The following is a 24,016-nucleotide window of genomic DNA, read 5'->3' as shown; positions in this document are numbered from 1 at the left end:
ATCAGAGGTATTTGGAGATTTTTGACTATACTGGGGGTGAGGGAGTTGGTGCCCCTGGCCTCCTCGTTGTGCAGGGGTCAGCTGTGTCAAAGAAAGGAAATGACACAATGCGGTGGGATTGTATAGGAAGGACTTTATAAATCATATTTTTGGGGTTTTGTTTTGTTTTTTTTTTTCCAGTTTGGTCATGAAGGAGGATTATGTTAGATTTATATTAATGGGGAAGCAGGGGAGAGGCATTTGAGGCCAGAGTAGAGCTCATTGGCAGGGAGACTCAGAGCCAATGAATGAGAAATTTTTAAAATGGTGCTAAAGAGCCTGATTTTGATTCTGTAGAGAACCTTGAGCTAGTGGAAGTTTAAAAAAACTTAGATTATCTGATAGTTTATTAGATGTAATGAAGACACAGGGAATGGACAACGAGACTGGAAAAGAAGCTATGAAAATAGTTCAGGCAGTAGAACTTAAATTCAGGTTCGTGGACAGAAGTGGATTGGAGGGAGTCAAGACCTCACAGAGGAGGCATTTTCAGGATGTGGGGACCAGCTGGACATGGGAGATTGGCGCAGAAGAGAGGGGAGAGATTTGTGTCAGTCAGTGGGGGAATGTGGGTGCTCTGATAATGGGCCACAGGTCAGTGTCTGTGTTCCTTGACATTCTGAATTCAAAGTTATTTCTGTACTTACAGGTGAAATATTGTATTTCCTACCTAATAATGGAACGTTAGGATTCTTTATTTAAAAAAAAAATACATATTTTCCTGAAGACACCACATGAGTCCTTGACCTCCCATTTACTGATTTTTCCTAATAAGATTTTTCCCGTTTCTTTTTTCCAGTGGAAAAGATACCATGGTGAAATGGTGGGACCTTGATACCCAGCACTGCTTTAAAACAATGGTTGGCCATCGAACTGAGGTACATGTAAGGTCACGGGCCCAGGGAAAGAATGGCAAGGCAAAAAGATGGTTTTCTTCCCTGGGCCTTTCATGGCCCTTTGTTTTTATTGCTCCTAGTAATCATCATGTGTTGTCTTGAGTCATGGAGAGGTTTGGAGCAGATAGAGCTACTCTGTGGTTAGTAGAAATCGGCCTCGGATAAGTTTCTAATACATGAATATGAGTTTCATTGATTTTAGATAACATATCCACCTTTTTGATGATAGGTTTAATGCCAGTGTATATACAGTGCATGGCCCCATGACGTGTAAACCGCAAATCTTAGTCGTTATAATAGTTGCTCGAACATAGACATTTTCAGTAGAGATCAGGGAATATTTTATGTCTTTGCATCCTCTTCCATGCTTTGCTCATAGCAGGCTTTCAAAACCGTACCTGGAATTAATTGATGCCAAAAGCAAATTAGATTCTTGGACTGTTGATTCGCAACAATACTTTACATTGTTCTTAAATATTTAAGGCTTAAAATTATCCCATAGACATCAATGGGGTGCCTTCTATTTGCAAGGTATGGCTGAAGCAAAGAAATACCCGACTTAAAATCCTCATTTGAATGGATTCTAGTTAGGAATTGTGCTGAACAGCCATTATGTAAATTTAAGGGTAGGAAATTACAGAGAAACTTCTAATTCACTGCATAATCAACAGTTCTACCACAGGCCATGTTTTCTTTCCAAAAGTGAGATCTCTCTCTCTTTTTTTTTTAAGATTTTATTTATTTATTTGATAGAGCGCACAAGTAGAGTGGCAAACAGAGAGGAGAAGTGGGGAGCCCAGCACGGAGCTCGATCCCAGGACCCCAGGATCATAACCTGAGCTGAAGGCAGACAGTTAACAGACAGAGCCACTGAGGTGCTCCAAGGTTTCTCTTAGTGTATTTTGAAAGGGTTACCTTAATATTAGGCTTTGCAAATGTCAGATTTCACTACAGATAGTATACTTAGATTTTTGGATCATTTTGGATGTCACATCATATATCCTAGAGTCTCCTAAAAATCATATTATTTGAATCTTTTTATACTCTGTAGGTGTGGGGGTTGGTGCTGGTATCAGAAGACAAGCGACTCATTACTGGGGCTTCCGACAGTGAGCTGAGGGCTTGGGACATAGCCTATCTACAGGAGGTAATTGGTTTTTTTGTTTGTTTTGTTTTGTTTGTTTTTGGGTTTTTTTTTTTTTTTTTTTTTTTTAATCATAGGCAATGCCATGTTTTAGCAGTGTTACAGGCTCATTGAATTTTGAATCAGTTGTAACTACTGAGTACTTCCCATAGCACTAGAAGGCATTTTAAAACTAATCAGAACTTTTTCTTCATTAGTTTAGTTACCCTCCTTTATTTGAACTCTAAGAAGGCTACTTTTAGGCTTACACCTTCTGGTGATGCTAATGTTTTAGTTTGTGGGGTTCTTAGCCCAGAGTTCTTGGACCTATGGGTGTCCATGGATGGACTTCAGGATATCTGGGACCTTTTCCCCTCAGACAAAAATCTGTAACATTTGTGTCTGTGTATAAACATATGTTCTGAGAAGAAGTATAACTTTCTCAGATCCTCAAAGATTTTGTGTGGAAAAAGTTTATGGACTGCAGGTTTAGCTGGAGTTAGGTGTGTAGTGTTGTGTTCTGTAGCTATTCTGGTGGGTTCTTTTGTAGTAGGCTAGGCTTTATCTTTTCTTCATGTCTGGATTGCCTTTGTAGTTCTCTGTGCCAGACTGGCATCTTTCTTCCAGAATATGGCAGTTCTTTCACATAAGAAAGTTTTAAAGTTGATGAAGAATCAGTCATCATTTTTTCACCTCAGTTTAAATTACTAGGTTACTAAACCATAGTCCGTGTATTTCGGAAAGTTACCGGAGATAGCATAGTGAATACTGTTTTGTTTGCATTTGGCGTAGTCAGCTTTTAACATACTCTGGTTAAGTGTCCTACAGCTGAAGAGGTTTGGTCAAAGAGAGCACTTATTCGTGGCCATAAGAATGGATTTCTAAGTCATTAGGGTTAAGAGACATCTCCTGGAACACATTGTTTCAGCTTCTATTTTCCCATTTTTATAAAACAGGTGGCAGACTTAGAAGAACCAGAGCCCAAGAAAAGCAAAGGGACTTCCCCTGAAATACAGGACACACAGCCTGAGGATGGCGCCCTGGAGACAGACGAAACTCCTGAGGATGTAATTCTTTGTCTTACCCTCATTTGTGTTGAGTCAATGGGAAAGGCGAGAATTGGAGATTTTTTATTTAAAAACTCACAATTATTGTTCTTATAGGGAATATCTTTGTCACCTGCATCTCTTTAGGATCGTACTTTTTCATAGGTTTGACAACTTACATTTTACTTTGGTCTTCTCCCTTTCTTTTTCCATAGCGCATCCTTACATGCAGAAAAGCTGGTTCTATCATGCGGGAGGGAAGGGACAGAGTTGTGAACCTTGCGGTCGACAGGACAGGCAGGATTCTAGCTTGCCACGTGAGTACCAGTTGTCAGAGAAAACAGGGATGGGACTATTTCTTTCAGAGACTTGTGCTTGTTTTATATTCCGTGTAGAGATTAATTTTCCCCCAGTTGTCTTAACAATTCATTATGTGCTGCTGGGTAGACTTAATCCCTAGCTTCTATTAGCATAATACAGTAATAGTTAATATTATTGTTCTTATTGTTAGCAAGCATTAAATGCATGCTTTTCTGAGCAATTTAAAAGCATTAGCTAGCTTCTTACTTGGTCTTCAGAGCAAAGCCTTGAGTAGGAAGTGGTATTCCCACTTTACACATGAGATGGCCGTCCCAGAGGTAGGCAGCTGTCCAAGGTAATACAACCCATAGGGGAAGAAAAAGGAACATTATTGGTCTTACTAAGAAAAAGCTACATTATAAATTGCCTTTCTTGGACTCACATCGACTTTCCCCTTTCTAGGGAACTGATTCTGTGCTAGAAGTGTTCTGCATCCTTTCCAAAGCAGAAGTTCAGAAGAAAATGGATAAGAAGATGAAGAAAGCTAGAAAGAAAGCAAAGTGTGTTTTTTTGTTTTGTTTTTTTTTAATATTTACTATTAATAAAGTATCTTGAATGGGCCACTTGGTACTGATAGAAAAACTATGGCTTCTTTAAAGAAATAATTACTCTGTTAGCAGTTACTTTTAATACATTTATTTATTTATTTTTCATTCTTTTCAAGACTTTACCTATTCACTTGACAGACAGAGATCACAAGTAGGCAGAGAGGCAGGCAGAGAGAGAGGAGGAAGCAGGCTCCTCGCGGAGCAGAGAGCCCGACGCGGGGCCCGATCCCAGAACCCCGGGACCATGACCTGAGCCGAAGGCAGAGGCCCCAACCCACTGAGCCACCCAGGCGCCCCAGCAGTTACTTTTAAAAGCTAGAGGGGCGCCTGGGTGGCTCAGTGGGTTAAAGCCTCTGCCTTCGGCTCAGGTCATGATCTCAGAGTCCTGGGATCGAGCCCCGCATCGGGCTCTCTGCTCAGCGGGGAGCCTGCTTCCCTCTCTCTCTCTGCCTGCCTCTCTGCCTACTTGTAATCTCTGTCTGTCAAATAAATAAATAAAATCTTTAAAAAAAAATAAAAATAAAAGCTAGAGAAGATGTTTGCAGTGCTGGGAGTCCACATTTTACATTTCCACAGCTTCATAATGAGCATGTTGCTGAGTCGTGAGCTCAGAACCACATAGAAAGGCTATACAGATTTTTTAAAAATAGCATCTGAATGATTTCTAGTTCTCAAGCCAGCAGGTGTCTTCAGTACCAGCAACCCAAACAGAAGGAAGTTGAGTCACATAATGCTAACCTTGGGGGCTCTGAAGAGAAGGACTATAGAATAGACATTTGGGGCAACATCAGCTTGGAACCAAAGAAATCAGTTCCTCGGTGGTTAAAATTTATCAGGGCTCAAAGAAAAAGTCACCTTGGCAAACCTTGTTTTACCTTTGGTTTATTTGACATAGTTGGACTCATAAGTGCAGGTTAATTATCTTCTAAAAAGTCCTGAAGTTAGAAAAGTTCACCAGGTACATTTCATTGGAATAGTTTGAATTACAAAACTTATTTGCCCCAAGAAATTTTATGGGCTGTTCCCTTCAGAATCCACTTATCGAGAATACCGATTAAATGGAATAACATTTTATGTCACTGTAGTTCACAAACTACATACACTTCATTATCTAATTCTCATGGTAGTCCTGTGTGGTTAAGGGGCTCTCCCAGGATCACACAGGTTTTTGGTCGCGGAGCCACAATTTGGCTCACGTAATAGCAAAGCATCTTCTAGAAAAGTCATCTTTTTTTTATCCCCCTATAGATTAAATTCTTCCAAAGGGGAAGAGGAAGACATTGAAGTCAGTGTTGAGATGACTCTGCAAGATGAAATCCAACGGGTGACTAATATCAAAACTTCTGCCAAAATCAAGTGAGTAGAAGTGTAGTATCTGAAGTGCCTGAGCAATATGGTAGAGATAGTGAGCTGCAAAGTTGTATTGGCTTTTTCATGCTAATTTTGGGTAGTCTGGAGAAATTACATATTTGGAGACAGTGATCATGGCATACCTGCCCTCACCATGGACCTTATTCATCAGCTCGTTGGTTTTATTATAATAACAGTTTCTATTTGTTTAGTTTTCTTTCCTGCTGCCGATTAAAAAGAAAAATGTATACCCCATGCTCCAAAACATTTAAGGTCACTTAGAAAAATTACATACATAAAAGCAAGAAACCCATCAGATCCAGTACCTGAGCCCAGTTGTTTTTGGCCTACCGTCCAACACGCAGAGCACTTTTTGTGAAACTCTTTATACTTGCTCAAACATCACATAGGTTGAGGACACCGTGAAGCCTTTCTACTGGAAGCAGTTAACCTTGTGAGTGAAGATGGTGGAGAGAACATTTATAAATTACTTTCTCACACAGATCCTTTGACTTCATTCATTCACCTCAAGGAGAGCTGAAGGCAGTCTTCCTGCTGCAGAACAACTTGGTGGAGTCGTATTCGCTGCAGCCATCTGCGCCTGCTCCTCAGCCCATCAGGACAAGCAGAATCACTATCGGGGGTCACCGCAGTGATGTGCGGACCCTGTCGTTCAGCTCCGACAACATTGCTGTCCTTTCAGCTGCTGCAGAGTCCGTGAAGATATGGAACAGGTTTGTGAAATGGTGCTCTCCCTTGTTTTTATCCATTCCTGTTGGCTCCCGTGTGAGTGAGGTTCCAGTACTCTTGATGGTGTCTCTTGATTGTGGGCCTATGGAGTATAATTGCCTTTTTAAATTTGGTGCAAAAAAACTTTGTCACTGTAGTTGGCTAGAGGAAAACACACAAATAAGCCACCTACTATTTAAATTCTAGTAGGCTCTTAGTGCTGTCCAGTATTTTTACTGTAATTTTTCATTCCTTTCCTAGATGACTATTGTACACCTCTTCTCTCCTCAAGCCGCCAAATCCCTCTAGCACCTTTAAGCTGTTGACCTTCCTTCCTAATTCACTGAAAAAAGGAATCATCTAGAAAACATTCATGTGCTCCCAGCATATCTGGCAGTTCACCTGCATCTATACCCATGTAGTCCATCTTCCCCCGTGTTCCTATGTTGGTGCTCCTAACCAACGCTAGCCACAACTCGCACCTGTGGTCCTGTCTCTGCTCGCCTGCTGGCTGTTGTCCTCCTGCATCTTTGACATTCCCACTCTGTGGGATCGTTTCCAGCAGCATACAAGTATGCTCTAATTCCGCCCATCTGAAAAGAAGTTAATAGCCCTGTCTCCTCCTCAGTCTCTCCGGTTACAACCCGTCCTCTTAATTTCTTTTCTCTGTTCTGTCTTCATCTGTCTCCCATCAGGCCTTTCCCCTCCTTTTCACCACAGCAGCTCTTGTCACCTCATCAGTGATCTTCATATTTCTAAATCCAGTGACCCGTAAGCTTCATGTGGCACTCTTCTCCTTGAGTTGATAACTTTCTTCTCTTTGAAGCAGTTGGACTCTCATTACTTCCTCTTCCTCTGCTGGCCGTTCCCTCTCTCTGTACTGGGTCCTGCTAACCTTTCTGACCTCTGAGTGTTGGAATACTTCAGGGCAGGGTCTTTGGACCACTTCTCTGTCTACTCACTTTATGAGCTTTCTCTGAGCTGATGACGCATGAATTTCTTCCTCTAGCCTTAGCCTCTCCCTGAACACCAGACCCTTACATCCAAGTCTTCTGTTTGCATCACCACCTGGCTGTCTGATTGGGTAGCTCCATTTTTTATATGGCCCAAACCATGCTTGTGATCTTTTCTCTACCATGGTCTCCCCACCTGTTGCTCCTATAGACTTTCCCCGTCCTTCCAGTTGTTCTCCCCCAGATGCTGTGGCCATTCTTTCCTCACCTAGGTCTAGGTCACCAGCAGATCCTGCAGCTCCAGCTTCAGAACTGAGCGTCCAAGTGCGTGTCGTCCCCTCTGCTGCCACCCCCACTCCTCTGCCATTGCCTCTCCCCGGAGTGGTTGTGATAGCTTCCTGGCAGGTCTCCCCGCTGCATGCCCCATTGGAGTCTCTTGTCCACACGGCCACCAGTGTGATCTTCATAATGGAAGTGGCACCACTCCTAGTAGCCCCACCTCATTCTGCCTAGAAGCCAAAGTGCTCACAGACCTCACCTTTTGCCCCCGTTCTCTTCTGCTGTACTACAGCCCACTGAGCTTTTCTGTGCCCGTAAAACACAGCAAGAACGTGTCCCTGTTGTGGGGATTGAACTCCCGTTCTTTGTGCCTGAAACTGTCGCCCACCCTCACTCTCCTCCTCTCCTGCCCCCAGTGTTGTTTCTCCACAGCTCCTGCTGTCACCTGGTAGACCGGTGTGGTGCGTGCTTGTCTCATTGCTAAAGAATGTGAGGGCTTACAAGCTTCAGGGCTGTTTAACTGTTTAACTCACTGTTAAACCTTCAGCGCCTAGATTAACATCTGGCATTCAGCAAATGATGAATGAAGTGGGCATTTGATGTACATCTGTTGAAGGGATGAATGTTTATCGTCCAATAAAATGAACTTGTAGAGATATTTCATAATAGGCTAATTTGATTTGTAATCCTGTGGACTCATTTACTTCTTTGTGGTGGCACATTGGGCTCTACTGAGCCCGGCAGATGCTTTTTTGGGGGGGGAGAGTCCCGATTTTATATACTATTCCTTAGGATTAGGAGCCCTTCCCCGCCCCCCAAAAAAGATGCCACTTAAATTTTTCTCTCTTGACTCTAACTGGGTATGAGCCGAGCTCTGTGTGGCTAGGTGTGTATTGAACGAGTGCGCTGACCTCTAAGACAGGGAAGCAGGTTTTCCTAACATGCGGTTCTTTATTACTTCTTCCTCACAGGGCCACACTACAGTGTATCCGCACAATGACCTGTGAATATTCGCTGTGCTCGTTCTTCGTGCCTGGTGATAGGCAGGTGGTCATAGGAACAAAGGTAAACTTAGACTTCTTGGGTTTTGGAGGCTTTTCTACTCAATATTCTTAAAGTCGTTTGAGAACTCTGGTTCCTGTTTTTGCATATTGGAAATGAATGGGAGCTGGATAATAAGTTGGTAGTTCATTGCCATTTTTTGAGGGGTTTTCGTTTTCGTTTTGTTTTCTTTGTGTTTTTTAAAAAAATCAAACCTTATTGTCAGACTGTGAGGAAGGAAATGACAATCATGACCTTGAGAGAACTGTCATTCATATTTTGCTGGCCTTTGAGGCATCTCTTCACGAGCACATGTGTAATTGCGATTTGAGAAGACTAATAAAATATACAGCGTACCTAGTGTCCAGCTTGGTAGGTAGAAGCATTCAGTAAAGACACACTGACTAGTCCTTATTGCCACTTGCCAGTAAGATCATTGGATTTGGATTCAGATTCTCCCCCTTTTAGAATGGGTAAATTGCTGCAAGTCCCAGAACTTGTTTTAGTGTGTTTCCTTATCTCTATAACAGGATGACAACACATGCTTTTTGACAGTGGCTTTTGCACTAGGTGGGCCTAGGTTTGAATTCTAGATTTCCCACTCACTGGGTGTGAGAACTTTGGGCAAGGTAGTTGCCCCTGTAGGCCTTGGTTTTCTCATGTAAAATGAGGTAAACAACCCACCTCACCCTACAGAAAGCACTTACCATAGAAACTAGCTCACAGTGAATAATGAGTAAATAAGAGCTGGGAGCAGAAGGACTGATAAAAGGAATAGCAGTGAGAATAAAATGAAATAAGGTCTTTGGAATACTTTGAGAAAAGTGCTTTGCAAGGATTAGTCATTATATACAATTGTTTTATGAGAAAACCTGTGTGTCACAATGGGTATTTTTTTCCTAGCTAAAAGGTTAAAATAAACCAGAGAGATTTTAGAGTCACTGTCAGGGAATGAACATTAAATTCCAATTACAAGTTTCTCTCATTTGTCATTCATTCTTTTGGCGAATGTCCCCTCTCTTGTTTTTGTTAGAACATTTCGTGAATATCTTCGAAGTCTACCCATATGACTAAAGTGCAGTACGCAGATCCCCGCCCAGTCTCTGTGCAAGGCAGTTAATGTACACGGTATTTCATGCCCACAAGCACTTTGAGAAGCTGGTGCTATAAACCCCATTTTATAGATAAGAAAACAAGCTGTTGGAGGTGAATTCATCAACAGAGCCAGAGGCAGGCAGCCCTGGGAATCAGGTCTTCCTTACACTCTTGCCACCCCACGTGCAGAAGACCATCATAGAGGAGGCTTTGCCGTTGTGTATGCCTTGCTGGCACTACGATCACATTATTTTTATTTATTTAGTTAAAATTTTTTTTTTCTTATTTTTTGTTTTTTTGTTCTTGATTAGCCAAGTTCTAAGTAGGAAGTGTGACTCATTGTTTTCTAAGCTTTTGCATTTTTGTGTTTTTTGTTTTGTCTTGTTTTGCTCTCCCTAGCATCATTAGGTAGTTACTTATTTCAAATTGTCAGTGTATTCTAGAGAAGGAAACCAAAACTAGATGGTTAAGCCAGTTACGGTTAAAGTTTATTAAACTTGAAAGGTTTTTAGGTGTATCTGCTGTTGTGTGTCTCCTGATTTGCCTCTGGCCATGCTATTTCCCTTGTGAAGTTGGAGAACCAGCAAATGTGACAAGAGGCCAGGACTGCCAGGTTGCACGGTTCCGTCATCGTGCTGCCGAGCAGCCCTGCCAGAATTAACCCAGCACGTCCACGGCATCTGTTCAGACAGGAGGCACAGAGGGGGCATGTGGGATCCATTTGCTAAGCCGTCGGCCACATGGTCACTGGTCGGCTATGAAATCTTTCGTAAGCTGTGTAGGCATGACTCTTGGAGGTCGTGGGCGTGCTCTTGGAGCTGTGTTCATTTTGTGCCTTCCTCAGACAGGAAAGCTGCAGCTTTATGACTTGGCCTCAGGAAATCTGCTGGAGACAATAGACGCACATGATGGAGCTTTATGGTCCTTGTCTCTCTCCCCAGATCAGGTAACGAAACCAGATGTTAGGATCTGGACTGGAGTACTTTCCCGTTTCTTAAATCAGATTTTACTGCTGCCTAACAAAGATTTCTTTGGGATTTCTTAAAGAAGAAAGCCCGCTTCTTATCTGATCTTTAAATTTCCTATGTTGATGGCGTATCACGTGCCTGATAATATGAATAGCTGTCATTATCAAGTGCATTCTCGTTCAGCTGCTCTTGACCGCCAGCTGCATGGCATCCAATTGCTTACCCTCGAGAGTTTTCACCAGTGGTTTGTGCTACTTCCTAAGAGGAAATAGTTCCTTGGGCAGCATAGTGCGGAGGAGGGAGTAGACTTTCCTATTCCCCTTTTAGTCTATGTGTCTATGACCATATAAGTCTAATATTGATTCAAGTTAATAAAGGGGTGCTTCTCTTCAGAGGAGTCACCTTGGAGAACTGTATACTTACTCAAGTCATGGTGCTGTTGCTCAAAACATTTTGAGGTATTTTTTGGACCATAATAAGAGATTGTGGCCTGTTCATTTGAATCTTCTCAATAGTGTTGAAACTTCATCCATTGAATGTAGATACCATTTTTGGAAAAAATGGGATCTGGAATTTTAGAGTGGTTATGCCATTTGGGGTCAGAACAAAATGGCATTTAAAATTTAAATAATAGGGCACATGGGTGGCTCAGTGGGTTAAGCCTCTGTCTCTGGTTCAGGTCATGATCTCAGGGTCCTGGGATGGAGCCCTGCATCGAGTTCTTCTCAGTGGGAAGCCTACTTCCCCTTCTCTCTCTGCCTCCCTCTCTGCCTACTTGTGATCTCTCTCTCTGTCAAATAAATAAATAAAATCTTTAAAAAAATTTTTTAAATAGTAGTAACATACGTTTGTAGGGAATTCTCTTCCTGAAAAGTATTTTTATGTCCATCATGTTTCATTGTTATTTGTATAATGGTTTTGTAAACTAGATAGTTTTTGTCATCACAGTGACACTAAGGATCATTGGAAGGTTGTTTCCTATGTTACTAATCTCAAATGGCAGAATAAACACCTGAGATCTAGTTTTCTGACCCTAGTTCTCTATACTTTAATACTATGTTGTATTGTATTGACTAATTTTCTTGATGTTGGAAACAGTTTCAAACATATTTTAAGCAGGGACATTGCAGGATAAATTTATACTTTTCTGAGGTAAATACTTGAATAAACCTATTTTGATATTCCAGTCTGTGTATATTTGTCAAACCGTTTTATTAATTAATTTATATATTTATATATAAGTATATATATAAATATATATATGTGATTTATATAATTTGTTAATTAATAGCAAATTCTTTTGATTGGTGCTTTCTTGGGTGGAGCAAGAAACCCTACTATGTTCAGAGTCTTTCTGATGCTGAACAAAAGTATAACTAGAACTTTACACTAGTTACCATCTGTCTACATTAGCCCCTGCTAGGTCTGTGGCAGCAGCCCCAAAAGAGCAATGAAAGGGGTTAGGAAGGAACCACATTTTTCTAAATTATTCTCCCATGCTATTAAATGAAAATGCCTTTTAAAAACAATTTTGATATATAACTTCTTACCCAAGTTTCTGTAATAAAATATTTTTTAATTGCAATATCATTGGCTTTTCAGCGTGGCTTTGTGACAGGTGGTGCAGATAAATCTGTCAAGTTCTGGGAGTTTGAGTTGGTAAAAGATGAAAATAGTACCCAGAAGAGGTGAGTAGACATTTTTAAATTTCTGTCCTTTTTTTTGGAATGAGAATGGGGAACCACTGAAGGGGCTTTCGACATGTGTATTTCGCTCCAGGGAGTTTTTGGAATTTCTGTCAGCCTTTGTAGAGCACTCATTTATTTCTTTTTTTCTTCATGCTTTCCATTGTGCTAGACTTTCTGTGAAGCAAACCCGAACCTTGCAACTAGATGAAGACGTTCTGTGTGTCCGTTACTCTCCCAACCAAAAGCTGTTGGCTGTGTCTTTGCTGGACTGTACTGTAAAAATTTTCTATGTTGACACTTTAAAGGTACGGTGATTATGCCTGGAAATAGTTTCTGTCTTTCTCACTGACCATGGGTTGAGATTGGAAAGTGGCCTTGACTGTGCCTAGCTGTGCTATATTTCTAAAGATGTATGTGTGAATCAAAACATTGTAGGTGCACTAGGAAAGCAAGACTTTTTTAAAGAACCCTTTGGCTCATAAATTTTGCTTAAAGCAAGTTGTATTTCATAAGCTCAGAAAATGTGTAGACAGAACATCCTGTGGCAGCCAGGAGTGGAAGAACATTACTGTGTCTCCTGGGCAGTGATTACACACTTGGCTGGACACCAGGATCATTTGGGTTGCTTTTAAAAATTGTAGATTACTGGGCCCTAGGCCCAGAGTCCGGAGGATTGCAGTAGGCCTGGGAACATTGTTGGGAAGCAGGTGCCAAGAGTTTTCGCTGTTGCAAAGTGTCACAGCTATGAGCTGCCTTTGGTTGCTTGTCTTCTTTGAAAATACAAATAGAAAGCAATCCATGGCAGTGTTTAGGATTGTATCTTAAAGTTCTATTTTAGATCCACATGTAACAAACTATGCCTTTATCTTCTACACAGACATGAATTATTTACATTCTTTTTTTTTTTTTTTTTAATAGTTCTTTCTTTCACTCTATGGACACAAACTGCCTGTTATATGCATGGACATCTCTTATGTAAGTAAAATTTAAAGTGTTTTAGTAACAAGCTGTCTTTTCCAAAGTACCTTCTTTGTTCTTGGCTAGCTATCTTCATTTTAGAGTATTTTTTTCATCCTGTTGTATATCTTTCTCCCAAAAATCCATTAAATAATGTATATTGTAAGCGTACCTCATGTGTTGTGTGTGTGTGTGTGTGTGTATTACTTTAGTGCTACCAGGATATGTTCACAAATATCTGCGTTAATCCTTACAACTAACTTCCTGTTGTGGATTCCCCAGATGGTATTTTGTTGTCTAAAACACCATAATTGGTAGAGCACCCTAAAATACAAAAGACTTTAAAAAAGCCATCCCCCTTTCATCTGAAAGATAATTTCAGTGAAGAAGATGGAACTTGGCTTGGCTTTGTATTTGGACATTTACAGTATTTTGCACTACATCTGTACTGTTAGTCTATTGACCAAAATCATATTTTTTGCAGTGTTGAGTTACGGATAAGAGTGGGAGTAATGTATTGTTTTTTTTAAAGATTTTATTTATTTATTTGACAGACAGAGACATAGTGAGAGAGGGAACACAAGCCAGGGGAGTGGGAGAGGGAGAAGCATGCTTCCTGCGGAGCAGAGAGCCCTAAGCGGGGCTTGATCCCACGACCCTGGGCATGACCTGAGCCAAAGGCAGACGCTTAATGACAGCCACCTGGGCACCCCTGGGTGGGAGTAATGTATTTAGAGACAGTGTCTGGCCTGTATGAAAGGACTGCCATCTTTGACCAGTACATTAACAGTAAGTAGGCAGCGTGAGATAGTTCCATTGGTCTTGTTACACTGACAACTATTTGAATGAGGCATTGACATAAGAAAGATAATAGAACGTGGGATAAAAGGCTGGGTAGCAAATATTCTAGTAGATTCTTTCCCAGACTCTTCTTTTCTCCCTTTTACCTCTTCCCCAAAATCCTGTGACAGAGATGAGCTGTTCTTCTCCCTACTTAAGGAAGTAAATAGGTAACAGACACCAAGGCACAGTACTGCCCTATAGCAATACGAAAACTTGGGAGCCACAAGAGTTCTTGCTTTTGCTCAACAAACTTTTTAAGGAAATCTTAGATAAAAGCAAAGAAATAGGTGGTCTTCATAGAGATGAAATTTATATTGATTTTAATGTTTCTGAAAGAAAAGGGTTAGTCTTTCTTTATCTAACTGTAGAGTTTCTGATAATCAGGTCAAGTAATGGTTCCCTTTTCTTACTTGTAGGATGGAGCACTAATAGCAACGGGCTCTGCTGACAGGAATGTGAAAATCTGGGGTTTGGATTTTGGGGACTGCCACAAGTCTCTCTTTGCACACGATGATAGGTAGGTGCAGTCTTTTCAAAGACGTCCTTTTAAGTCCTGTACGTATCATTTCCCCTGAGCATCTGTGTCTATTCAGTCAGAAATTTAAAATTCTAAAATACAAATAACCAGGCATGCTAGAACTACCTTTTTAAAACTGTGTGCGAGGCTCTTCACTAACATGGAATTTGACGGCATTTGATCACTTTTCTCACTTTTCAGTGTGATGTACCTACAGTTTGTGCCCAAGTCCCACCTCTTTTTCACCGCTGGGAAGGACCATAAGATTAAGCAGTGGGATGCGGACAAATTTGAACACATACAGACTCTGGAGGTAACCTCTGGCCTTCTTTGCTTGCTCAGTACTTCAGAACTTTTAAGATCGAGTGATGTTCTGCCACTCAGGTAGAGCAGGTTTCGGTCAAGGAATAAAGGGTTCCCTCTCAGGGTTTCTGTTTTTGTGTCTTCTCTCTCCAGGGGCACCACCAGGAAATTTGGTGCTTGGCCGTAAGCCCCAGTGGAGACTATGTTGTGTCATCGTCGCATGACAAATCTTTGAGACTTTGGGAAAGAACAAGGGAGCCTCTTATTCTTGAAGAGGAAAGGGAAATGGTAAGGACTCAGGCTTGGTTACTGAATGTGCTGGTGGTTGGATGTCTAGTTCTGTTTAGTGTGGCCACCCCTCAGCCAGTGCACATCCAGGCACCCCCAGAAGAGGTTTCCATCACCACCATCAGCCGTCTCAGCAGGCACACAGACACAGAAGTGCCTCTAGGGGATTGCGTTTTGAAAGAAGCAACTTTTCACTGTCTCCTTTCACTTCGTGTGGAGACCATGGTTGTTCTTCTAGATTAATTTATATATGTCTTTTGCAGCGAAGGGAAGCAGAATATGAGGAGAGTGTAGCCAAAGAAGACCAACCTGTAGTAAGTAAATTTTGGGGGACCCTGAGATTGTAATTATCTTGTTGGAATTTAATTTCAAGAATTTCTGATAGAATTAGGATTGGAGCCAGATGCCCAAGTCATCACCAGCTGGTGTGGAAAGCAGTCTGTGTAGTCATGTTTGATTCAGTTGTATATCCTGATTTTGTGGGACAAATGACTGACCAGATTTGGTATTGGGTATTTGTCATTTTGGCTTTTTGTTGTTGTTGTTATTAAGGAGGCTTCAGAGAATCATAGAACAAAAATAAAAATCAAAAAATTTTAGAAATTGGGCATTTTCTTTATACTTTTAGAGAGTAGGATATTTTATGATAATGGATATAAAATTCCATTAATAATTAATATTATCTGGTTAATAGTATCTGGCACTTACTAAGTACTCCATTAATTGAGTAAGTACTCTGTTATCATAACACAGTGATGCCTGTTCTTTTCTGGATATAGGATTCATTTACTGGTTCTTTAGTGCCTGTCAATATTTTTAAAGGATCTCTTTGTTTCTGGCAGGTTCCAGGAGAGACTCAAGGTGACAATTACTTTACTGGAAAGAAAACTATTGAAACGGTTAAAGCAGTAAGTCAATATACATTCTGTCTCTATATCTGTGGATATATGCATTTTTAAGGAGGATCCCAACTTTCGATTGAAAGTTTTTAACAACCAGGTAGCCTTTTGAGGCAAAAAGTTGATGAAATTCATAGATGGAGCTCAGAACATTGTTGTCCTCCCTTTTAACAAGGACAGGAGTCGTGCTGAATCAGCACATGGTTTCTAGAAAGGAAAGCTCAATCTCCTGGAAGCAGCACCTCTCAGGGGTCCTGGAGGCTGCCCTACTCCACATGTGTATATCTGTACAGCTTTACCTGAACCCAAAACACCTCATCTTCTCTCTGTAAATTAAAAAGAAGAAACACCAGAGATGTTGTCACATGTTGTTCTGCACTCTTAGCACTAATTTATTAAACTGATTCAAGCTAGTTGGTACTTTTCTAGTCAGGCCTTTCAGTTGCAGCATTCCGGGATGCTGGCGGAGTGGAGGGGCATGGTGATAACTTCTCTCCTTTGTCGCCATCTCCATAGGCTGAGAGGATCATGGAGGCTATCGAGCTATATCGAGAGGAGACTGCAAAAAGGAAGGAACACAAAGCCATTTGTAAAGCTGCAGGGAAAGAGGTGAGATAGTCTGTGAGTTACACCCTGAGAAACATGTGTCCATGGAATTCCTGAGATGAACACCATCGCTGTGGGAGTTACTGACTCGGATCAGGAAATGACATAAATGTAATAGTCTTCTCTAATTCAAATAGTAGAAAGGAGTTGAGGGACTGGGAGGAGGGGAGCTGGGTCTTAATAAAAAGCGAGGGGGCAGAAATCACAGACTGAGGTGCTCAATGCGTGGAGCAGAAACTGCTCCTGCCGTGGTTTCGGACACACCACAACCCTCACAGATTTCCAAATGAATTCTATTTCCTAAACTCATTAGCACTCTGGAAACTGAAAGGCCTGATTATTCTTGTATATTCTTTAAAAACTGTACTGTTGTCACCCTGCCTGTGACAAGCACTATCAAATTCTTGTTTTTATAATGACTTGATCTAATCATTTCTTCACAGGTTCCTCTTCCCATTAACCCCATCCTGATGGCTTATGGCAACATCTCTGTGAGTAAAGTCTCTACCAGTTTCCTCTTGGTTACTCAGAGGTTACTTTCAGGGACAAGGAAGGGACAGTAGGAAGTACAGAGGCATGATTTGAGGCTGGATGTATTGGGAAATACTTCACCATTAATATTCTCTCCAGGGTATTGAGTGTTTTAAAAGGAGTGTTTTATTGTAACTTCTAAGTCACCCATTTGGTTGCATTGGACTGGCATTCTCCTATTTTCTTTCTTTCTTTCTTTTTTTTTTTTTTTTTAAAGATTTATATTCATTTGTCAGGAGAGCATGAGAGCACAAGCAGGGGGAGCAGCAGGTAGAGGGAGAAGCAGGCTCCCTGCTGAGCAGGGAGCCTGATGTGGGACTCAGTCCCAGGACCCTGGGATCATGACCTGAGTCAAAGGCAGGCACTTAACCAACTGAGCCACCCAGGCATCCCGCATTCTCGTATTTTCTAGTGCTTATTTACATTCAGTATCCAGAGCCATCTGAAGATTCTCTTCATCTAAATGAACTTTGAAATTGAGATTTTTGGAGGAAAAGTTGATATAAATCAGATAAAGGAGGAGAGAGAGAGAAATGTATGCTTACGTAGCAGTCTCCAGTTACTTAGTACTTAACTTGCACGTGTCATTCATCATGGTCATCATGTGAGTCAGTGTGGCCTCATTTTACAGATGGGCAATTGGCCTGACTCATGCATAGAAGGGAACAGAGTTGGGAAGTGGCGGAGCTGGACGATGAACCCACATGGGACAAACTCTAAGCCCGGGCATGTATTGCCATCTTAGTGCATTGTTTCTCCTGTGAATGGGATCCATGGTTTTTAGAGGGGAATTAGGGAACTTCAGTAGAAACCAACCTAGAGTATTGCTAAGGCTGTTGTGCTTCCTTCATAGCCTTCAGCTTATGTGTTGGAGATCTTTAAAGGAATCAAGTCGAGGTGAGTTCCAATGTACAATGACTATAATTATAACAACTAACAGCATTTATTGAATGCCTCTCTGACCATGAAATAAACAGAAATTATAATTCATGGTTATTTTCTTCTAGATTTAATTATGTCCACATTTTGGTGGAAAATAGTATATTATACTGTCCTTTCTGAAGCAGAACTAGGAGGCTCCTCGTAAAGTATGAAAGGAGATACTTTTAGAGACAAATGAAAGGAAGTCCTATTTTATATTGTAGGTAATGAAATCATCTATTATCAGTCACAAGTACCACCTGGTAACCTTTTTTGGTTGTGTATTTGCTTTGGCTTATTTCCTGTGTATATACACAAATGAAATCCTATGTATTTAATTTTATGTCCTTTTTCATGAAATACTTCCTGAGCATTTGCTCAAGTTACTAATATTCTTCAAAAATATTCGTTGAATTATGTCAAAACATTCCATCGTATGGATAATTATTATTGGATTTGCTTTAATTTTTTTGCTTTTGATCAGTATTGCTTTGGTGAACACCATAGGAATCTTTGTTGTAGCCTAACAATAACTGATCAGTCGGCATGAGCTTTTGAAAGGTCTGTGTTGAATTACTTTCCAGAAAGCTTATAGTGATTTTGACCAGGCTTTAAAAAATTCTTTGCCAGTTTTGGAGGCAAAAGGTGGTATTGTATTATTTTAATTTCTTTCAGTTATTAACAGATTTATATTTGTTGGCCATTTGTGTTTTTTTTCTGTGAATTTTTAGTTATTTGCCCTTTCTTATACTCTTCAGGAGTTTCTTAATGGATTTTAAGAATTCTTTGTGTCTTTTGTCATATATTTTTAAGATAATGTTTCTTGTTTGTGATTTTACCTTTGGATTTTATTTATGAGTTTAATGTTCTGAAAGTTATTTTCGTCAAAACTCTTAATATCTAAATGTGTCCCTTACAACAAGAAATAAACAGACCTGTCTGAGGATCTGAAACTTCCCTGGAGAAATGTAAAACAAAATTTAAATTAATGGAAGTGTTGTGCATTCCTAGAAGGGAAGATTCTGTGTTCTAAAGATTAGGAGGTTTTTTTGTTTTGTTTTGTTTTTTTAAACTAGTTATAGGTTTGTGAGTGCAGTTGAAATCCTCTTGAGATTTGGAATTGGAGTTGATGAAATGATCCTAGCACTAGTTCAAAAAAAGTAAAACAAAACAATCCAGAAGATTTAAAAGCTAGATTAAAAAGCTGTGACATTAGCAAAACTAAAATATTACAGGATTATTGTCAGACTCGATCATTAAACAGACTTGAAAGCCCTGAAACAGAATCTCCTATGTCTCAATCTATGGCAGAAAGAAGTATCATATAAAGGTGGAATATTCAACAATAGACTTGGGAGAAATTAGTTATTTCTCCAAAAAAAAAAAAAAAAAGTGTCCTAGCATGCCACGGACCAGAATGCATCAAATAGATTAAAATATTAAATATAAAAATAAAATATTAAAAAGAGGGAACCATCCAGAATATAGATGAATAATTAATTCAACCCTAAATGGGTAAGGTCTGTTCAAATATAAAAGCGGGAGGGAAAAATAGTAAAAGATTTAAACACTGAATGTGTTGAGTAATGTGGCATTTTTAATGTTTATTCCCTTCTTCTTCAGTGAGCTGGAAGAGTCTCTGCTTGTGCTACCTTTTTCTTACGTCCCAGACATCCTTAAGCTCTTCAATGAATTCATCCAGCTGGGCTCTGATATTGAACTCCTGTGTAGGTGCCTCTTCTTTCTGCTCAGGTAACAGCCTTTCCTAAGAATACTGTGTATACTCAGCCTACACAAGTACACTGCTCCAGTGCTACTTGAACTGATGGTGTCAACACTCTGGGATTCAGAAGTCTGATGTTTCAGACTGAGAGATGGTTACAGGACTTCATTGTTGTGTGACATAAATTGTTATCCCATAGAATCAGTCATGTCCTTAAACAAGCAGAGCGATGGCCCACCTCTTTAAGTCACAAGATGGAACATGGCTCAGGGATGCTTGCATAAGCATGGATCTCCAGGTTGCAGTAGCTCTTGTCCTTGTCTGTTTGCTGAGAACCTGTTACTGAATGGCCAGTTTGTCTCATTTGTGTTTTTTTTTTTAATTATTATTATTTGCTTGTCTGTTTATTTGATTTTAACTCTAAGCAAAACAATTGAGTTTTGTCCTCATAATAGCATTGTAAGGAATGGTGACTTTATGTTTCAGGTCTGTATAGAAACAAATGGAAAAGTAAGGGTATACAGGGAGAGAAGAAAGAAACAAAATATGTTTTTTGGATTATCCTTAAATATGAACAATTCCTCTTAGTGTGTAATTGAGAAGAATGTATTTTTTTTTTTAATTTTATTTATTTGACAGAGATCACAAGTAGAGAGGCAGGCAGAGAGAGAGAGAGGAAGCAGGCTCCCTGCTGAGCAGAGCGCCCAATGTGGGGCTTGATCCCAGGACTCTTGGATCATGACCTGAGCCGAAGGCAGAGGCTTTAACCCACTGAGCCACCCAGGCACCCCAGAATGTATTTTATAGGAGTTTAAAATATACCCTTCTTGTATCCTTCTCTCTGCACCCCAGTCTCCAACTGTTACAGCAGAGAACAGAAACAGAGACACTGAACACTTCTTAAAATGCTCTTATGAAGACAAAATACAAACTAATCAACCAATACCGAATAGTTAAAAAAAAATCCAAACAGGTATATTTAATGAATTGTATTTGAATTGATCTATTTTCATGCTTCTTAGTTGTTTCTTTTATTCCATCAAGATAGTAGCAAAAGAAAGACAGTGATATGTTTATAGTCTTCTGTTGCCATATTTTAATTCTGGGCAAGTCCTGAGCCTTATGGTGGTACTCAACAATGTTACTGATAATTTCTTATCGCTGTGGCCTCTGTACTTTTGAAATCAGGGTTACTGATTCTAAGTGAGACACTATGAGGGCTCAGGCATGTCGGGGGGTCGTGGATGGGGAGTGCCGTAAGGTCCTGCAGTGGGCCCTGAGCTTGAGGATGTGCACCAGGGGGCATGAGTTCATGGATGTCATCTTGGATTCTAGGTCAGAGTCTGACGCTGATCAGGAACTCCTTTTTGCTGAGGCTTCACTAGAAATAGTAATAAACCTTACTTGAGTTAGCATTTCTTAGAGTGCTCATTTCTCTCTGAGTGTTCCATAAAGTACTGTTGTCAGAGTCTGTGGCCACATGGTAGATGGCTGCTCAAAGAGCCAGCTTTGCAAATGAGTTGAATGTGTCATATCTTATAATAGTAGTGTTAAAATTGACATCCGATAAAACTGAGTAACAGGGGAGAAATATCTTTAGCTGTTTTTTTTTTTTTTTAAAGATTTTATTTATTTATTTGACAGACAGATCACAAGTAGGCAGAGAGGCAGGCAGAGAGAAAGGAAGGGAAGCAGGCTCCCCGCTGAGCAGAGAGCCCGGTGTGGGGCTCGATCCCAGGACCCTGGGATCATGACCTGAGCCGAAGGCAGCGGCTTTAACCCACTGAGCCACCCAGGCGCCCCTCTTTAGCTGTTTTTTGCCAGCATTTCTGTATTGCCATGATGATAGGGTAAAATGAATCCTTTTGGGTGTTGTTGTTGTTGTTGTTGTTGTTTTTACTTTGATATTGTCAATTTGCTTTTCTAGAAGGGGGTAAGCAGAGCCAGAACCACTACCTCTCTTTGTAACGTGACTGTTTTGTTTTCATATTAGGATTCACTTCGGGCAGATTACTAGTAACCAAATGCTTGTGCCAGTGATTGAAAAGTTAAAGGAAACAACTATTTCAAAAGTCAGCCAAGTCCGGGTAGGTATCCTTGTAGAGAAGTACAGTAACTAGGGAGAAATCCTGGTGTGTGTGTGTGACTTAGAAGTAGCACAGTGAGCCGTGCCTTGTCTCTGGTGGTACTGACCAGACATCTGTCAGTATTTGAGGGAAGATTTTTGTTGGAGCTGGTAGCAATAGAAAAAAGAAAACAAAACCAGACCAGAAAGACCTTAGATGAGAGATGAGTAAGAACACCTGAAGCATTGGTTCTCCTGACTCACATATACTGCTGTATTGAATGAAGTGAGAGAAGGGTCATTTAATCTTTCTTATCTGCTCCCCCCATCCCCCAGGATGTTATTGGATTCAACATGGCAGGTCTTGAATATCTCAAGAGGGAATGCGAGGCAAAAAGTGAAGTTATGTTTTTTGCTGATGCGACCAGCCAGTTGGAAGAAAAGAAGAGGAAGAGGAAAAAGAGGGAGAAGCTAATTTTAACATACACTTAGAACTCAAATGTGGTGCCCTTTTCTTTTTATTTAAAAGGACTTCTAAACAGTAGAATTGGTGTCAACTTGAAAATAACCAAGTAACAAGAGTTTGGTTACAGAAGGTGTCAGGATGTGGTTCCCAGCTTTGCCTGAAGAAAAGCCCAGTGCAGGACTGCGGGCGTGATAATGTAAAATCTTCCCATGCCCCCGAAGGTTGAGCCCTTCAGGAGTTGTTCCATTGTATTCCAGCAGGGAACAATGAACTTTTTTTTTTTTTTAAACTAGTTTTTTACTAGAGCTGAAATGAACAATTCAAAAGTTTTGCTTATTTCTGTGATAACAGAAGATTTAATGATGTGTTACTCTTTGTAGTATGTTTTGCCTCTACAGAGAGTGTCAGGTGCACAATTGATTGCCCTCTTCCATTAAATGCAGTCTTGGACTTACAGAGCTGAAAAAGACCATAAAAATTCACTAAAACACCCTCTTTCAACTTTACCTCTTACAAGGGGTTACATCTGTATATAAAAATATCTAATTGCTAATTTTTTATAATTCTCCAAATAGTTGTTTCTAATTAAACTGTAGTCAAGCTGAGATGCCTTGCCGGACTTCTGGGTGATTGATGCCATATAAATACATACATACATATGTACATGCATGGTAAGAATTTGGGGAGGTGGGAATATTCTAGAAGAAATGGATAAAGGATTGGGCCTGGCTTCTATTCGTCGGAAGTTTTTAAGTTACTGCCTCAACCTTGTTGCAGTTCTGTGCAGACGTCTGTGTCCTTTTTTTGATGTTTTTTTAAAAAGACTTATCTAAATTCCAGTTAGTTAATATACACTGTAATATTAGAGTCACACGCCCAGCACATTGATTCAACACTTTCGTACAACTGGTGCTCATCACAAGTGCCCTCCTTAATCCTCATTACCTGTTTAGCCCATCCCCCCACCCACCTCCTCTCCAGTAACCATCAGTTTATTCTCTGTAGTTAAGAATCTGTTTTTCTTGGTTTGTCTCTTTCTTTTTTTCCCTTTGCTCTTTTTTTTCTTAAATTTCACATATGAGTGAAATCATATGGTATCTGTCTTTCTCTGACTTAATTTCACTTAGAATTATACTGGCTGGCTCCATCCATATCATGGCAAATGGCAAGATTTCATTCTTTTTAATGGCCGAGTAATATTCCATTGTGTGTGTATATACTACATCTTCCTTATTCATTCATCAGTGGATGGACATGTGTTCTGTTTCCATATTTGGTTGTTGTAGATAATGCTGCTATAAACATCTAAAGGTGCATGTATCCTTTTGAATTAGTATTTTTGTATCCTTTGGATATATACCCAGTAGTGCAATTGCTGGATCATAGGGTAGTTCTGTTTTTAATTTTTTGAGGAAGCTCCATGCTGTTTTCCAGAGTGGCTGCACCAGTTGGCATTCCCACCAGCAGGGCTAGAGAGTTCTCCTTTATCCACATCCTCGCCAACACTTGTTTCTTGTGTTGTTGATTTTAGCCATTCTGACAGGTGTGAGGTAATACCTCAGTGTGGTTTTGATTTGCATTTCTTTGATGGTAAGTGATGTTGAACATCTTTTCATCTATCTGTTGGCCATCTGTCTTCTTTGGAAAACTATTCACGTCTTCTGTACATTTTTAAATTGGATTAGTTGTTTTGGGGTGTTGAATTTGATAAGTTCTTTATGTATTGGATATTAACCCTTTATCAGATATGTCACTTGCAAATATCTTCTCCCATTCTATTGC

General features: G+C 40.3%; 2 protein-coding genes across 3 annotated transcripts in view; one reads left to right on the top strand and one right to left on the bottom strand.

The window, feature by feature from the left end:
• The window catches only part of WDR3 (WD repeat domain 3), a 30,383-nt gene extending 7,544 nt beyond the window's left edge, over window positions 1-22,839 (top strand). For both annotated transcript variants that reach the window (XM_047725500.1, XM_047725499.1), the window contains exons 5-27: window positions 839-917; window positions 1,987-2,082; window positions 3,015-3,125; window positions 3,320-3,421; window positions 3,867-3,964; window positions 5,261-5,368; window positions 5,866-6,096; window positions 8,295-8,388; window positions 10,304-10,405; window positions 12,030-12,115; window positions 12,285-12,420; window positions 13,034-13,090; window positions 14,332-14,432; window positions 14,634-14,745; window positions 14,889-15,023; window positions 15,287-15,337; window positions 15,866-15,931; window positions 16,439-16,531; window positions 16,972-17,019; window positions 17,913-17,956; window positions 19,604-19,732; window positions 21,697-21,790; window positions 22,105-22,839. In XM_047725500.1, the coding sequence (XP_047581456.1) occupies window positions 839-917; window positions 1,987-2,082; window positions 3,015-3,125; window positions 3,320-3,421; window positions 3,867-3,964; window positions 5,261-5,368; window positions 5,866-6,096; window positions 8,295-8,388; window positions 10,304-10,405; window positions 12,030-12,115; window positions 12,285-12,420; window positions 13,034-13,090; window positions 14,332-14,432; window positions 14,634-14,745; window positions 14,889-15,023; window positions 15,287-15,337; window positions 15,866-15,931; window positions 16,439-16,531; window positions 16,972-17,019; window positions 17,913-17,956; window positions 19,604-19,732; window positions 21,697-21,790; window positions 22,105-22,260 (2,329 nt within the window). In that variant the 3' untranslated portion in view covers window positions 22,261-22,839. The remainder of the gene's footprint in view (window positions 1-838; window positions 918-1,986; window positions 2,083-3,014; window positions 3,126-3,319; window positions 3,422-3,866; window positions 3,965-5,260; window positions 5,369-5,865; window positions 6,097-8,294; window positions 8,389-10,303; window positions 10,406-12,029; window positions 12,116-12,284; window positions 12,421-13,033; window positions 13,091-14,331; window positions 14,433-14,633; window positions 14,746-14,888; window positions 15,024-15,286; window positions 15,338-15,865; window positions 15,932-16,438; window positions 16,532-16,971; window positions 17,020-17,912; window positions 17,957-19,603; window positions 19,733-21,696; window positions 21,791-22,104) is intronic.
• The window catches only part of SPAG17 (sperm associated antigen 17), a 254,989-nt gene continuing 247,251 nt past the window's right edge, over window positions 16,279-24,016 (bottom strand). The window contains exon 49 of the mRNA XM_047725498.1: window positions 16,279-16,481. The gene's annotated coding sequence lies outside the window, so the exon portion shown is untranslated. The remainder of the gene's footprint in view (window positions 16,482-24,016) is intronic.

Source organism: Lutra lutra, chromosome 4 (assembly GCF_902655055.1).
Source record: "Lutra lutra chromosome 4, mLutLut1.2, whole genome shotgun sequence".
Classification (NCBI taxonomy): Eukaryota; Metazoa; Chordata; class Mammalia; order Carnivora; family Mustelidae; genus Lutra; species Lutra lutra.
This window is presented reverse-complemented; position numbering and strand designations above follow the sequence as displayed.